At 47.9% G+C, this 16,143-nt stretch overlaps 2 protein-coding genes; both read right to left on the bottom strand.

Moving 5' to 3' along the window:
• Positions 1-3,980: 3,980 nt before the first annotated feature.
• On the bottom strand, positions 3,981-5,454 carry GSTUM_00011275001 (uncharacterized protein; the record flags this gene model as incomplete). XM_002841816.2 has 2 exons in its annotated part: positions 4,680-5,454; positions 3,981-4,624 (listed from the first exon to the last, which is right to left on the bottom strand). The coding sequence occupies exons 1-2, from the start codon at positions 5,410-5,412 to the stop codon at positions 3,981-3,983; spliced, it is 1,377 nt and encodes a 458-aa protein (XP_002841862.1). The 5' UTR covers positions 5,413-5,454.
• Positions 5,455-5,897: 443 nt separating this feature from the next.
• On the bottom strand, positions 5,898-7,215 carry GSTUM_00011274001 (uncharacterized protein; the record flags this gene model as incomplete). Its single annotated transcript, XM_002841815.1, has 5 exons — positions 5,898-6,575; positions 6,628-6,781; positions 6,845-7,014; positions 7,082-7,122; positions 7,185-7,215. The coding sequence occupies 5 exons, from the start codon at positions 7,213-7,215 to the stop codon at positions 5,898-5,900; spliced, it is 1,074 nt and encodes a 357-aa protein (XP_002841861.1).
• Positions 7,216-16,143: the final 8,928 nt, after the last annotated feature.

The following is a 16,143-nucleotide window of genomic DNA, read 5'->3' as shown; positions in this document are numbered from 1 at the left end:
ATTTCAGATAGCCAGCCTACAGAGTTTGACAAAATATTTAAATATAAGTATTTGGCAGCATGTGAGGAGGACCCTTGCTGCTGAAAAAGGGCCAAGTCGGACCCACTATTCCCTTATCAGCAAACCCCCTGGGACTGATTGCATGTTAAAAAACCTAAACTTAGTCTTCGTTTCTCCTCCTCTGCACACTGTATGAAAACCACCTCCTCCCTCTCCTACTCCTCTATTGAGATCTGGCGTGTTTTTTTTTTTCTATTCTAGCGAGGCCAACAGTATCTGGTAGATGCACGGTAAGTTACCGCGTTGTGTCGTATTATGTGGTTTGTAAACCCGCCAGTAGAGCGTTATCGCATTGCGAGTGATATGCTATGATAGGACCTCTTACCCAAGCTATGTGGGGGAATAAGAAATTTGAATATTTGCACATTTCAGCGTCTATGGAAACGGGGCTGTGTTGGAGAGCCGAAGTCGCCTGTTCGGGTATAACTGCTACCTCAAGTCCCATTGGACAATGTCCTCTGGTTTGTATCGGTACTTAACCTATAGTAGCTAGCCATAGTTTAATCTCAACATCCATATTTGAGCACCTACTAATTAGTGCAAGCACAAAGTCTTGTGGCTCATCTAAGCAGCCCATGTAACTCCAAAGCAGCGTTACAACTTACAAGTTCGTACTGTACTGTATAGGCACTATAAACAAAGATGCCGTACCCCCAACACTTTAAGTTATGAGTGGAGGACGCAATACCCATAAACAACATTCTTCTCTCAAATATTTGATGCAAGCCAGACTCTTTTTCGATCTGAGATCCGAGGCTGATCAGTAGGCAGAATCCGCTAGTGCCGGGATGTCTGTCGAGAGCTTTTTGGATACTATTAATAGCTTACTGGTATACGGTACTTGAGTAATGCTTGGGCCAGTATTGATAGTCTACTCGTGCGACCACAGAGCTTTATAAGTTACAGCCCGCTATCTCCAGCCCAGAGACTCCCTCAAACCCAAACACCGAGAGACGATCCCTCTCTATCTCACAAAAGAAAAAGTATCATATTTGGATAACAGACATAACACCGATGCTGCCAGGACACCAGTAGGTAACCGGTAATATCAACTCGTTAAACGTGTTGACAAACAATGTTGTCAACATCACTAGAGAAACAGATGCCGAGGGACGTCAAATTTTGCGGTAGCTATCACCACTCGAACCACGCCAAAGGCACCAAGGTGTGCCAAGCGACCGACTCGACAGCGTGAGGAACTGGATACTGAAACCAGCGAGTTCCAAAAACGAAATGATACGGAAGATAGTTGAATTGAGCCATTGTTCCGCGACGGGAATCCAGGTGTGGTGAAAACCCATAATTTATAAGGTATGATAAAAAGGTCTCTTGTCCAAAGACAGTGCAGATGTCGCTGACGCCCAGCAAATAATAGCTCCCTATTAATCGATAGATTATACGATCACACTGGGGGGGAGGTGCTGCTGTTGTAGGGCTGTACTGCGATTTCCTTGCCCAGCAGGAACAGTCTGCTACAAATATGCTGGGTGCTACCACCAAGCAATTTGTCTGCGGAAAGGCGATCCAGGAGCATATACGGGGGGCTTTCCAAAAGGTTGAAATATTCTTCAGCGGACGAAATCTCCTACCTCCCAATCTGGTAGAAATCCTGAAGACTATTTTATCGACACCGTGGGTCTTCGTATGCATGGACACTGTAGACGAATCCGCTCCAAAGAACCGATTGGTGCTCCTTGAGTCGCTGCGAGAGATCGTTCGGGTGTCACCCAACGCGCGAATATTACTTGCCAGTAGGCCCCATATCAACGACGAAATTGTGAAATATTTCAGCAAGGAGGTTAGGATATCTGTTAGTCCTACTCAGGCTGATATTAAGAGTTATCTGAAGATGAGTATGGACATGACATTGGTCCCAAAGCAATAGATGACGAATTGCGGGCAGATATCATGAGAGTGATTCCAGAGAAGATCTCGGAAATGTGAGTGGCAAGAATATCAAGCACACTCCCAATACAAGTCTCAGTTATTATCCACTAACGATGATCCCAGTTTTCTTCCCGTTTTTCTAAACATTGATGCGATCCAGGGCAGGGTTACTCTCCATCAGAGAAGGGAAAGGCTTGGCGAGATTATCAACAGGGAGGATCTGGGCAATACTTATGCTGCAATCTTATCACGAGTGAAGGCAGAGCAAAGCGGGGGATCAAACCAAACTCACCATGGACATTCTAATGCGGGTATCTCATTCCAAGCAGGCATTACACGTCGATGAGTTGTACCACGCACTGTGGTGGAAGAAAGATCCACCTACAGTACTTGAATATTCGTAAATTCCTGTAATAGAAACAGTGCTAGAATGCTGTCTGGAGCTTGCTACTTTCAAGAGGTCCTCGTCTACCGTCCGCCCCGTTCACTACGCCCTACAAGAGTACCTCACCCATAACACCAACTCGTTCGTCAAGCCTCATTCGATGATTGCGGAGGTCTGTCTGACCTACCTCAACTTTCAGAACCATAGGGACTTATCACCTGGTCTTTATTCTGCCCCACCAACCTCTCCTTTCGTCAATCATGCTTCTTGTTGCTGGGGCGCACACGCTAGGCGGGAAACCACTGAACATGCGAAAGTGCTTGCATTGAAACTGCTCGATGGATATAATTAACATGTATCATCGAAGATGCTGCTATTGTGTGGGATGGGCTATCAAATGCGGCCTTTTGATCAGGAAAACACCCCCAGCGGATTTACGAGGTTTCACGGTGCTGCATATCTCGGATGTGTAGAGATAACAGTTGCTTTTTTTATGGAGATGAATAAATGCGATGCGCAGGCAACCGACTTCAATAATAAAACGGCAATTGCCTGGGCAGCTTGAAGGGGGCATGAAGGTGTCGTGGTACCGTAACTAGGAGTCTCACCCCCAACCAAGGGTACCAATTATGTGTTGATGCATTGGACTTAGTCGGGAAGCGCACTGGCTCTTCCTTCTGCAGCATACTTTTTTCCCCATACGAGTCACACCGGCGGTGTAAGTACCCCGTTACCATACCGGTAATACAGTACTATGATACAAGCTTTTAAAAGGCCTCCACAACCCCAACCACAAGACTGAAAAAAGCCGGTCTATGAATACGGTCCAACAATGAACAACGAATGGGAGAAACTCCACAGAAAGGATCCCAAAGCCTCTATTGCCAGGTGCTATGACAAGTTGAATATCAACCAACCTTTGCTGCCACAGAGGCGGGTTCGCCCGCCAGCACCATCGACAATACAATTCGGAAAAAGCAATTGCATAAATACCCTGGGAGATTAGAAAAAACACCAATACTGTACATAAAAAAACCAAAGAAGTAATCCGTAAAGTCTCATGTCGTGAAATTGCCTGACCGTTCGCCCCGCCCATACAAAGAAAATGAGGAATACAGGAAACCGTTCAGCTCCAGATAAAAAAGTTAGGCGCGCAACCCTAATCTCCCCTAAAAATTAGCCATGTCGATCCAGGTGCCCACAAAACCTAAGTCCACGCCCGGCTTCGCTTTCATAATTTTTTCGAATTCCTCAAAATTTAATTTTCCTTCACCGCCTCTCGCTTCGATCTCCTTCTTCGCTAAGGTATCTTCGTCTTCCTCTTCTCTAGCTTGAAGGGCCAATTCCTCCTTGGCAGCAAAGAGCAGGTCAAGTAGCTCGTTTAAGCCCTGCTGTGTGATCTGGTAAAGAATCTCTGACCCTACATCTTTCTCTGGGTCTGGTATTTGGTGACTAGAACTTGCGGAGGCTGAAGATCCCGGGGGGGGGGACGACAGATCGAGGAAAAAGGCACGGCGACGTTCCTCTTCACGACGGCGGGCCTGTACAAGAGACGTGGACTCCCCTGAACCACCGCGTAGATCTTTAGCGAGAATTACCATTAGCATTGTGTTCCTTTAGTATCAGGGATGATCTGCCGCCAGGCTGTTCAACAGAACGCACCCTGTTCGCGCCTAGTCTGAAACTCGGAACGCTCTGCGCCATGAACTCTATCATCTCCACTCGGAAGGATGACTCGGTCTATATCTTCTTCATCATCTTCCAAACCATCACTCTCCTTTCCGGTCCTTCTCGTCCCGGGAGGAATATTTCCGGCAAACGCAGCACTAATCGGTTGACTGCCAACTAGTACGTTGGATGCTTGATTAGCTTCCAGATGGTCGTCCTCCATACTTGCAACCATGTCCTTAACAAGATCTTTTGAAAGGGCGTAGAAAGCACGGAACATTCTTAAGAAATCTTTACGATCCACATAGCCATCTCCATCTAGGTCATATCCATTGAAAATTCGACGTAACCTCTCACCGGCACGGTTTTTGTGGTTTAAAGTAGACAATCCGCGAACAAACTCTTCGAAGCCAATCAACCCGTCGTTGTTGGTATCGTAGAAGGCAAACATTCGGTCGTAAATAAGGTTGGGAGGTGGAGGGCGCACGTGGGTGTTTGGGACAAAGCACTTATCGAATGTTTGCCTAGAAATAGCACCACCGAGATTGAGAGGATCCGAAAGGTATTCTGAGGCAGCGAGGCACTTGAATTGCTCATATAGAGCTTCAACTTCTGGTGGTTCAACTATTCCAAAATGCCAAGTTAGTGTATGTCTTGGGGAGGTATTGGATCATCTTACACCCTGTCTCAGACCCAAATTTCCTGATTACATCGGCCGGGAGCCCTGGCGGCATTAAACCAGTCTTCCCTGGGTACCATGGGGTCTGTGCTTGTCTAGGGTTACCAAGAAATGGAGCTGGTATCCTGACTTTGTAGAACAAATGTGTTTTCGGATGTGAATCTAAAGCCTCGCAAGTCTCGCAAAGGTCGAAATCGATACAGTTCGCACAACGGTACCTGATGCCCCGAATGGGTAAGCAATTACAGGCATTGCAAGTGACTCCTCGGTGGACGTATGAATCCCTTTTTGATTGCTCCTCCGCGATAAGATATAGCAAGTTTAGTAAGTTTTGATTCTCCTTGGGCTCCGGGACGTAACTATACTCGCTGAGATCATCCTGTCCTATACCTCCGCCAGCCCCTCGAGCCTCCCGAGCAGCCACAGCAGCCTCAACCAATGTATCCGCTATAGAATCGGGGATGTCGATTGTCTCCCGATCTAGCACCTCGCGCAAGCGCTCATCCGAGATAACATTTCCTTCAGAATCGATTCCACCAACCTCGCTGCCAGTAAGGCCATTGACCGGGCCAAACCGACGGGCATTTCTGCGGGAGACTCTCCGAGCATTAGACCGTTTTAACTTTTTGATATGAGGAGTTGTGGTCGACCGGTAGATTTTGTATGTGAGAAGACCGACAGCGACAATGGCGACCGGAACAATCACGGAATAATACCGCGATAGTTGAGGCATTGTGAAATGAGTGGTTAAGCTAAGGCTTCTATTTCGAGAAAGCGGAAAGGAAGATACTGGTAAGAGTCTCACCCGAAGGAGATGAGGTTCTGTGGAGCGGTCCTCAAATTTCATCGACCGGTGGTAGCATTTGCTGGACTACCGGTGAGCGTGGCTCGGGAAGACGTGTTGCGGGGCGACAGCAATCCAGGCAGTCCGGTTTCCCGGGAAACTTTTTGTAATCAGAATTAGGGTTAGGGCTAACTTTTTTTTTCTGATGTGCATGATCCCCAACTTGAATTGGTCCATACCATACCAAGGTCGGAATTGTGCGGTTTTCGCGTGTGGCATAAAACCATACGCGATGTGTTTTTCAATTACCACGAGCTTTCTTCTATTGAACAATCTCGTTACAGAGCCCCTTATTGCTAGTATCTAAATCACAGAGGTCATGGAATTCTGTAAATCACCGCTCCCTACAGTATACAAGGATGATAAACAAGACCTTACAGCCTCTTCAAGATATCCTCCACCACATCCTGAGTCTTAGCACTACCACCCACGTCGGGGCTCAAGTGCTCTCCTGCTACAAGACTACCGTCGACAGCCTTGTAGATCTTCCCAGCAGCCTCGGTCTCGCCCATAAACTCCAACATCAGTCCCACGCTACGGATTGTGGCAATGGGGTTCGCGATACCCTTACCCATGATATCCGGGGCAGAGCCGTGACAAGGCTCACCAATAGCAAACCCGTCACCGACATTAGCAGAAGGGACCAAGCCCAAGGATCCAACTAAAGCCGCAGCACCATCGGATAAGATGTCACCATAAAGGTTTGGCGCGACGACAACGTCAAAGTAAGATGGTTGGCGGAAAAGCTTGTAGATCATGGAGTCCACGATCTGTTCCTCGCAACGAACTGAAGAGTATGAAGGGTTTTCCTCGAATACCGCACGAACGGTCTCACGGAACAGGCCATCGGTTTGCGACAAAACGTTGGATTTGTGAGTGATAGTTACGAGCGGAGAAACCGCAGAATTCGGACCACGAATAGAGGCACGCTTAAGAGCGATTTCAAAGGCGATCTTGCCGATACGCTGCGAAGCTCTGGCGCTGATTCTCTTGATCGCCTCGGCCACTTTGGTGCCATCTTTTGCGGTGTAGGTTTTCTCTTCCTTCACATACTTGGAGATGTTAGTAGCCCACTTCGAAGGCCGGATGAATGCGGTAACATACAAGGTCTTCAGTATTCTCTCTCACAATAACCAAGTCCACGGGAATCGCCGCCCCTTTAACAGACTTTACCGGGCGAACATTGGCGTATAAATCCAATTTCTTCCTCAATGCTACAATTGGCGATGAGTAACCCTCAACCTTCGTAGTCGGAGAGCTAGTAGTTGGAGAGAGTATGAGCCGGAACTCAATTTATCAGGGGTTTCCAGGAACACGGTACCTAACGGCACCAAAAAGCGCACCATCACAATCACTCTTCAAAACCTCAACTGTCTTATCCGGTAAGGCCTTTCCAGTCTTCTGAAAAGTCTCGAATCCAGCCTCCAAGTCTATAAATGAAAATTTGAGGTTAAAGGAGCTAGGTAGAGCTTCAAGGATTTGACGGCCGGCCTATTTTGCAAACCCTCAGCATGTGTTGAGGGGAGGAAAAGGACGAATTTGCGGCTGGGGCTCTTACGGGAATGACCTCTCTGCCGATTCCATCGCCGGGGATGAGACCTAGGAGGAAAGATTAACAATCAAATAATTTCATCCATGAAGAAACAAGGAGTAAACGGTACCAATTCTCAGAATTCGAGCTGCGGCTGCCATTGATTCGATGCGTAAACTGGGAAGGAACAGCAAACGACGTGGAGGCGGGCAATGGGTTACCGGTAGGTGAGTCTTGGTGGAGTGTGGGTTTTTTTTTTCTTTTTCCCCTTTCTTTTTTCTTGACCAGATATTTTAGGGTCGGGATCTGTCGTCTGTAATTATGATACATAACTAATAAGATTCCTTCCCCTTTATGGATAGTGCCATACTGTAAATCTAAAACGCCCTGTACTCGAGTAGTAAAGTTATGGTTAGCTAGATATTCGATCGCGGGATGTCTGTTCTACGAACTAGTACTCGAGTATGCTGCTTAAGAATACTATCGTAAATAGTCTAAGCCAAGCACCTTCTAGACTAAACCATACCTTACTCGCATATTTCCTATGTGATGGTGACAATTTTAATTTGTGGGATTTGCCTGTCGACTATACCAAAATGAATCCGGAATCTGTCAAGATTCCTTGTAACAGAGCTAACATCCCCGTCACTCCGAAAGGCGTTCAAGTTGGGCGACCTTTGGGGATGGCGGCACTCGGTGTTTTGTTCAACATAGTCCATTTCTCATCGCATATACTCGAGTAATAGATCTTTCGTTGAACTAATATTATCGCAACAGTTCGGCCATTTTGAAAGTTATTTGCCGTAACTTAGTGGCTTCCAAAATGACTGGTATATCATACTGACCTTGGCACTGTTAAATTTAGACGATAGCGCTCTACAGCGCAAGCACTCCCGCCAGAATTCAGTGCACTTGAACCGTTGATTTTTTCATCCTGTGGATAAGTTGCTCAAGTGTTTTGTTCTCGCTATCAAACCTGGCAGATACGATTCATGGCCTCTAACATCTTACCTGACACAGCTATTCATTTCAGTAAGGCTACAGTAGAGCACTGTCCCTATCCACAATCCGAAATTTCACCAGAGTCAGTTATGCTTTTGCACAAGTGAGCAACCCTAGAAGCCTCGAGAGGACCTCTAAAGTTCAACCCCGACTCTTGGATTTTTATTTTTGCTCTTCACCGGCGAATCTCCTCTTACTTCAAAACGCCTGAATTGTATTACCATATACCTGTCGCCGGGTGTAGTGACAGGAGTTGAACACTAGTGAGGCAGCTCACTGATACGACTAACCAACCATAGCATGTGGGAGAGTGCCGAGATTGTTCAATACAAACCAGACGATGGTACAGTAGAGAATTGTATTTACTTCTTCACATCAAGGGTTTCGTTAACTCCCGATGCGCCAGCCCATGTTCCCTTTGTCCTAGAGCAGCGTTTGTGGATCGAGAGAGACGAGTGATTATCTGTGACAACTCCCTGCTTGCCATGCATTTTTCACGCAAGCAAAGGGCTCAATGACCCCAGCACTTTCCGGAAGTTGTGGACTTTGGCCACTCTAGGTAACATTCAGAGATAGGGAGCATTAAGAGAATAGACAGGGATCTTCTGGAAGAAGAGGAGTTGCAGAATCTATTCTGCGGCTTTTTCGCTTGGGCTTTTTTGTATTTGTGGTGACTCGACCTTCTGTATCGATGAAATCCTCCAGGTCTAAAGACTAAAATTTTACACTTCTCTCAGGTCTTGCCTGCCACCTGGGTGTCAAAGAATTTTTATGTCAACTTAAAATAACCTATTTTCTTACTATCCAGGTCTCGTCGCGCAAACTCTCTAATCAACCCTATTTTGCTGGGGCGAGTCAGGGGGCAGCGAAGCATACTGGCATTGCGGGCGCCTATTTCTTCCCGACTTCGCCGCTCGGGGGGGGGGTAGTCTCTAATGAGAATGCTAGGCTCCCCGGTGAAACAGGTCGTTAGTAAGTTGGAAAATATTCCCGAGGAAATGGCTCGAGTCCTCGAATACCAGAAAAAAGTCATTGGTGGCCGGGGCTTGCGATCCCCGCAAACTGTGGAGATGTTACATGCCCCTTTCTAGCTGCGCATATCTATACAGTAATATTGACGCTCCAGATAGCTGGGTGTCAAATACCGACTCAATATTCCTAGCTCCCTGAGCTATATTCATCATAAATCCCCGGCGTCCCGGATATCGGTGATCGGAATACCACATGTCCGCCATGAGATCGAAGAGCGTCTCAGTGGAACAGCGGGATTCGTATTTATCGGTCGCACAAAAGATGGTATCACCAGACATCCCCGAGTCAGGTCAGATGAGGACACGAACCCCGACACGATGGGCAATCGTTTGGAAGGAGAGATTGTGAGAAAGATTCCCGAAACCATTTCCAAAATGTACGCAGCAGCAACAAGACCAGCAAGCCCACACTAGACCACCTGCTGACAGATGAATATCTAAATTTCTACCTATCTCCTTGAATATCGAAGCAATTCTGCAGGGGCCGACCACCTATCGCAGGCGAAGAAAAAAACTCAGCACAATTATAGATGGCTCGGACTTGGGGGTGCGTACTGCAACGATCGAAAGATAAAGGTAGAAGATGGAGAAGGCAAGGCTCGGGATGCCTGCTCCCATGTGGATATCTCATTGACGTGGGAGTTACGAGTCTATGGACCTTGCCACGCCCGGGCGGCCGAGAGAAGCTCAAATGATCTCAATACCAACAATGCTCCCCGATAGGGACGTTGTTAAACCTTTGTTAGGAATCGTAGTTTTCTTCTATGATACTTCCCTTCCCCAACACTTTTCACACATCCCGCATGCAAGCCTCCGAGTGAGAATGTGTGAACGCGGAAAGTCATACACACTCGACTACGTATGATACCGCACGGCGAGTACGGTGCCCCCGAAGTCCATGAGAACCAAGGGGAAAAAAAAGGTCAAGTTGTCATCATACCACAACGTTTCTGAACCCTACTCTAACATTCCAAGCAGGGCCCATTTCCCCCGAACACTAGTATTCCCGAGGTATGATGCTTATTGTATTAAATTAAGACATAGGGATAACTGCGAACCTAGCCGGTTATCAAGAATGATTGAGGTGTAATGATACCTGGGAGGCAAATTCCCAGACTAATTGGTAGCTTAACTCATCATGCTCGAATGTGATCACTGAAGCTATGATACTAGGTTGCCCCCCCCACGCAGTGATACGACTATGGGCAGTGATATCAAAGACAACTGTGCAGCACTAGCAATTCGAAAGGCGCTCAGTCTTATCATTTACCTGTAATCCACAGTCCTAGCAGGCCTTCCCATTTATAGAAGATACAATCGAAGCTATGGCACAAGTATCATACACACAACCCCATCTGAGTATCAGTAAAGAAGCTACCACAAGTATCTCACAGAAAACTCTTTATCCCTAATATCAAAGTGCGTAAATATCCCCATTCAGAATACACATGACCACAATGACATCAGCAAGTGGTAAAAGGGTAAGAAAAGAGCAGGGGGGGGGAAGCACATCCCACTATGAACAAGAAAGGTTGTAATAAGAAGCATAACACGGAGGGGTAACGTGAAACCTAACAAAAAAAGAAACCCTAAAGTATCATAAAACCACAGATCCTCCCAACGCCACGAAATAAACACCTTCCTCCACTTCCCCTCGTACCTCCACCTTATCGAAGAAAAAACGGAGAAAAGCCTCCATGACTAGATACCTAACTACCTGGAAAGATGATAAAGGAAAATTCAGTAAAAGCAAATAAAACTCATTTTTTGCGCCCCCATCGGAGGGGGTGAAGTGAGGTGCTTGGGACCGGCGATAGAGGATTCCATCTCACTCATTGGCGCGAGTCTCTTCGGCACCAACGCCCGCGGCATCGTTCTTGACTTGTTTTAGCTCCCTCAATTTCCTCAAAAAAACCTTAACAGGAGTATCCGGATCGCGGAACCAGTCTTCAGCAGCAAGAGCCGCCTTCGGTTTCGCTGGAGGTTTAGAGGGAGAATCTTCCTCAAGTTTGGCTTCTTTCCCCAATCGGTCTTTCTCGAGACGGGCTAATTCACCAACGGGCTTCCAAGGGTCATTCCAAGGTCTTGGTTGGTTGGCCCCAAAATACTTCTTCCTCCTCTCGTCTTCTGACCGCTTTTCCGTTTCTGTCTTACCCTCTTGACCAGGAATATGAAGTGAACGTGAGCGAATACCAGCATACATTTCAAGCTTTAGCTGTTCTTTATCCACCGCGACCTCGTCTCTGATGGCGCAGTTCGCTCGAAGATACTCCCGTAGGTTGACGGGCTTTGGCGGCGCAGGAGCTGGGACTTCTTCGTCTGAAGAAATGTCAATAATGCTAGCTGCTTTGGTCCTGACAGACGTCGAGGACTCAAGATTTACTAGTTCCTCAGAGAGTGCCCGGGGGACTGAAGTCGATAACACGGTATTGGGCACTTTATCTTTCTTGGCAGCAGGAGAGAAGGGAGGCGCGGTGCGCTTTATTGATTGTTTGCTAATTGGCGAGTCGGTAAGTGCCCCCCTATGTCTCTCCAATGCTTTGGGAATTTCCGCTTCCCCGGAACGACGAATTTGACCGCTACTAGATGGAACCCTCTCCACAGGCTTTAGAGCAACTACGGGTGTATCTCTTTTCTGCATTCGGACCTCATCAGAAGACGCAGGAACTTGGACCTCGAGGTTTCCCCGATACTCTTGATTTTCCCGCAAAAGCTGGTCCTGTGACGAGTCTGGCACCTGAACAGTACTAGGTGGGTCTTCTGTGCCAGGTATGCCTTCCTGGTCAGAGTCATCGTTCATATACATTACACGTTCTCGAGCCAAGAAAGCTTGACCGTCTTCACGGTACGGTGTCTCTTTGACTTGAACAATGGCGGCAGGCACGGGAGAGGACAAATGGTACATCCCCTTCAAGTCAGGCTTGGATTGTAGAGTGCATAACTTCGGATCCAAAGGCGCCTGCTTGCTAGCAACCAACCCGGAGCCATTTCGCGGAGAACCCTTCCCCAATCTTAAGAGACCTTCCTCCTTATCCAGATTTTGATCACCACACGACGACTTGGTAGGGCCAGTTGGCAATTCCCGATCCGGTACGGCTCTCTCCCGGCCACCCTCCTGCTTTGTAGTAGACGAAGCTATAGCGCCACTCTCATCGTCGCTCATACTCGGTTCTTTGTTGTGCTCCGGTCCCGATAGAGCCATAAAAGATTCGGCATTCCCTTTAGGGCTGCAGCTGGTAGGTTTCCCCCCAACACTGTTACCGTCACGATCGGATAAGAGAAGTGACTGCACGGGGTTAGACTCTAGCGATGGGGGCACACCGCAGGAGGTAGAGTGCAAGCCCTCCTCGTGGGGGTGATTATTCACGAATTGGGAGAGCCTGTCTTCTGCGCCATTTTCACTGCTAGGCTTGAAAGTTCCCAGATCTCCCAAAATATCTGGATCCGGAAACGAGGTGTCGCTAAGGTTATTGTCTTCATCGGCAGGATCACTGCTGATATCAGGCTGCTTTGCCAACCTTCTGTTTCTATCCCAAATTTCAACCTGCTGCGCGCCCAAGATGCCGTATTTCGCAACTCGTGTGCGGCCATAAGGGTCTATAACAGCGAAAGGGGGTTCAACACTAAACTCCCGAGCACGAGATCCACTAGACCGGTCAGAGTGGTCAACCTCTTCAGAATCCCCATCAGAATCCCCAAAATCATCTGCGGAGTCATAGCTAAGTTTTTTCGGGTTGGGCCGTCTTCTTGGGCGTTTAAACACCTAACAAGGATTAGCATGTGAATGTCAAATAGCCGCGAAAATATTACCGAGTTTGTAGGATCAGGCAATACCCTCTTACTGATACCATTGGCACCACGGGTTCTGCGCCTTGACGGTCCATGACTAACACTAGGGGAGCCATCCTTGCTTAAAGAAAGGCTACGACTAGAAGCCTTTCCACGCTTAATGGAGTTTTTATCTGATACAAGCTGTCGGGAGCTCCCATTCTTTGGCAATGCGGGACTATCCCCCGATCCTACCGGTATTTTAATAACAAAACCGTCACTCCTTCCCTTGGGTGCGTGAATCGTTGAGGGGCCCAGACTCCGTATGGGAGACTCCGTGCTACTGTGGGGTGGTGTCCCAGTGACATCGCGGCCTCTAAATCTAGGATCTTGATATTCTGGGCTTGAAGGCCAGGAAACACCACTCCCTACATCGTCCCATTCAGCCGGATCAGGAGAAGACCTTTGCTGGGTTACACATGTCTTTCTAGCGGTATGTTTCTGAGAAAAAACGCTATGAGGCCGATGTTTCTCCGAGATGGATCGGTTCTCTGGCATATTGTATGTGGAGCCACGAGGGCTTCCGACCTTAGACTGAGGGGGATACCATGCTGTGATAATTGTCAGCAAATGCAATAGCAGGTCATGCATTGCAAACTAAAGATCTATACCCAATGGATCATAGGTGATAGCGCACTTACATGTTTCTTTTTCAAGCTCCATTTCCTGGTCCTCGGGAACAGTTGAATCTTCCTTTGTAACCTCCGTCATACCTTGCCAACCCGGATGCAATACAAGCGAGTCACTCACACTATTATGGCTAAACACATCGCTATTGTGGCTCTTTTGTAGCTTTGCCGCAGGTTGAACTTTAGGTTGCATGGCAGACCTTCCAAGTCGAATTTCAAAGCTTACTTCCTTGCGTTTTAAAGGGCGGGAGTCCTTCGGCGGCACACGAAGAGAGGATGGTAAAGAATCGCCCGATAGCTGTGAACCGGTTGGAGGTCCCGCCCGAAATTGGGACTGTGTCTCAAAATCAAAATCGTCAAAGGTTGAAGAAAACCTATTCGGAGCCTGAGTAGCAAATGGTTGCGAATCTTCATCTTCATCGTCGTCATCTCCATCACCCCGGCCTCCGGCGACTTCCCTACCACCCTTAACCGTACCCGAAACTTGCCGGGCTGACCGGTGTAATTCCTTATCTCTACCACTGTTCCCACTCACGATCGAAAGATTCCTCCTTGGGAGTTGCGCCAACAAAGTATCGAGTTCGGTATCTGTCGTTATGTTTGTTGGATCTCCCCACATGCTCTCACCCTCGCATGCAAGTAGCTGAAATTTTTGGACGACAAAGACCGGTATTGGTGTTTGCGGAGGGCGGTGCCTTGAGGATCCGGTAAACGATTCGCGAGTTCCACTGGCGTGAGCCCCTTTAGTAGCCAAGTGTCCCTCAAAGGTAATGCCCTTCTCAAAGAGAGCTCCGTCCGAGCCAACAAATCGGATTTCATACTCCCGTAGACGGATTAAAGCCCCCTTGATCTCTAAGAGATCTTTCTCATGCTCCGCTTCAAACTGTGACCTACAAGTAGGAGTAAACTCGCAACTAATATGATTGTATTTGTCCGACAATTGCGCAGTAAGAGGATCCCCATAGGTTAAGAACTAAGCACAGTTTAGATACCGGTACCCTGTAGAGCATGATGGGAGTGGGCCAATCGGGGGTGTGGAACTCCGCTGCTTACTCTAGTTAATTGTAAAAGACCCCCCACTGTACCCTGTAATAAGAGGTCTCCGTCGCGAGAAATGCTGTATTCTCGAGGTGGTTGGATAGGCTCCTTTGTCTGCCATCTGCCCAAAGACCCGAGCACACTCTTCGCTAACCATGGAGCCCGTAGACGATCCGACATTTTTCCAAGGTTTGTCGAGAGGGCAGCTATCGCATACCTTGGCTCACTTGGAGAAAAAGTTTGTATGGTGGGGGAAGAGATGGTGGGGGAAACTCCGTCGTGAGGCACCTGAGGGGGAAGACGCGTTGCTTAGCTTGGCATGCGAGCGTGCTCTAACTAACTCTATGATACAGGTATCATACAGTACCAGTAATCTCTTAATGCCAAGACGTTTAGGGGTCCCAGGGCTCTCTTGAGGCGTGAGGGATGAGGCACGGGAATTTTACAAGTGCTTTTACGGTGCCAGTTACGAGTACTTGTGTGTGTACGATATCATGGCTCAGAATCCGAGAAGCTTCCCCCGGAGTACTGCCTTTGGTTTAGATGATTTGTTTAGTGTTTACCCACACCAGCCAGTACCGAGCAAGTAGGACCATAGTGGTACCAGTAGCGGCGGTGGCACGGTAATTTTAATGGTTCAATGGTACTCGTCCGGTACTGTATCATAACTCTAGCATGATAATTTAGCACACGGCGTTTTTGAAAACCTCCACACAAGGGGGGGGATAACCTCCTCACTTATGGTATAATCCACGGCTTCCCGGCAATATATATTTCTTGGTGACTGCCGTAGCCTAAGCACACGGACACGTAACTTACATTCCAGAGACTTTGCGAAAAACGTCCTGCAGAGAATCTACGAGTACTGTACATGACATTGTGTAATAATATTATGACACAACTTTAATTGTGGGAACCAGGAGACAGAGCACTCGAGGATGCAGTTCCGCACTGTTCTCAAGTGCCTGGACAGTGCCAGCTTTGCCCGTGAACATTCCCAATGAATGAATGGTCGACCCCAACAAGCAGCTAAATCTATCGGGCTTCAATTTGCTATAAAGGGCATACGGTATCTCTCTGAGGCAGTTTGACCCACACAGTGTTCATGGGTCAACACCTCCACCTGAATAGGCATCACTGGTAGACTAATTGATTATCAGGATGCGATGGAGGCAACTTATGCCATAATATTATGATATCCTGCGGGATTTCTGAGATGCCATCCTGCCAGGCAAACCTTCATGGGTTCCAATTCCCCATAACTGAGACGATTGTGCACCATCCCTTCACAAGTTACGGGTCATGTGAACATGTCTGAGTTGACTGCTCAGAATGAGCTACACAACTGATGCGGGGAAGCCAACCCATCGCCTGCCAAAGGATGAGCGACGACTCCGACTCGCTAGCCCTTGCAAAGGAACAACCGTATGATACCGCACTTTTGCCATGCACAGATCACTAGGGTCCATGAGCCTGCATTCTCGACCAACCCCCCCCCCCCGCGATCCTTATCCCCAAGTGATCTCGGCAGTCGCTCTTCACCCTCTCAATCCAGAGTGGA

Source organism: Tuber melanosporum, assembly GCF_000151645.1.
Source record: "Tuber melanosporum whole genome shotgun sequence assembly, scaffold_81, strain Mel28".
NCBI classification, from domain to species: Eukaryota; Fungi; Ascomycota; class Pezizomycetes; order Pezizales; family Tuberaceae; genus Tuber; species Tuber melanosporum.
This window is presented reverse-complemented; position numbering and strand designations above follow the sequence as displayed.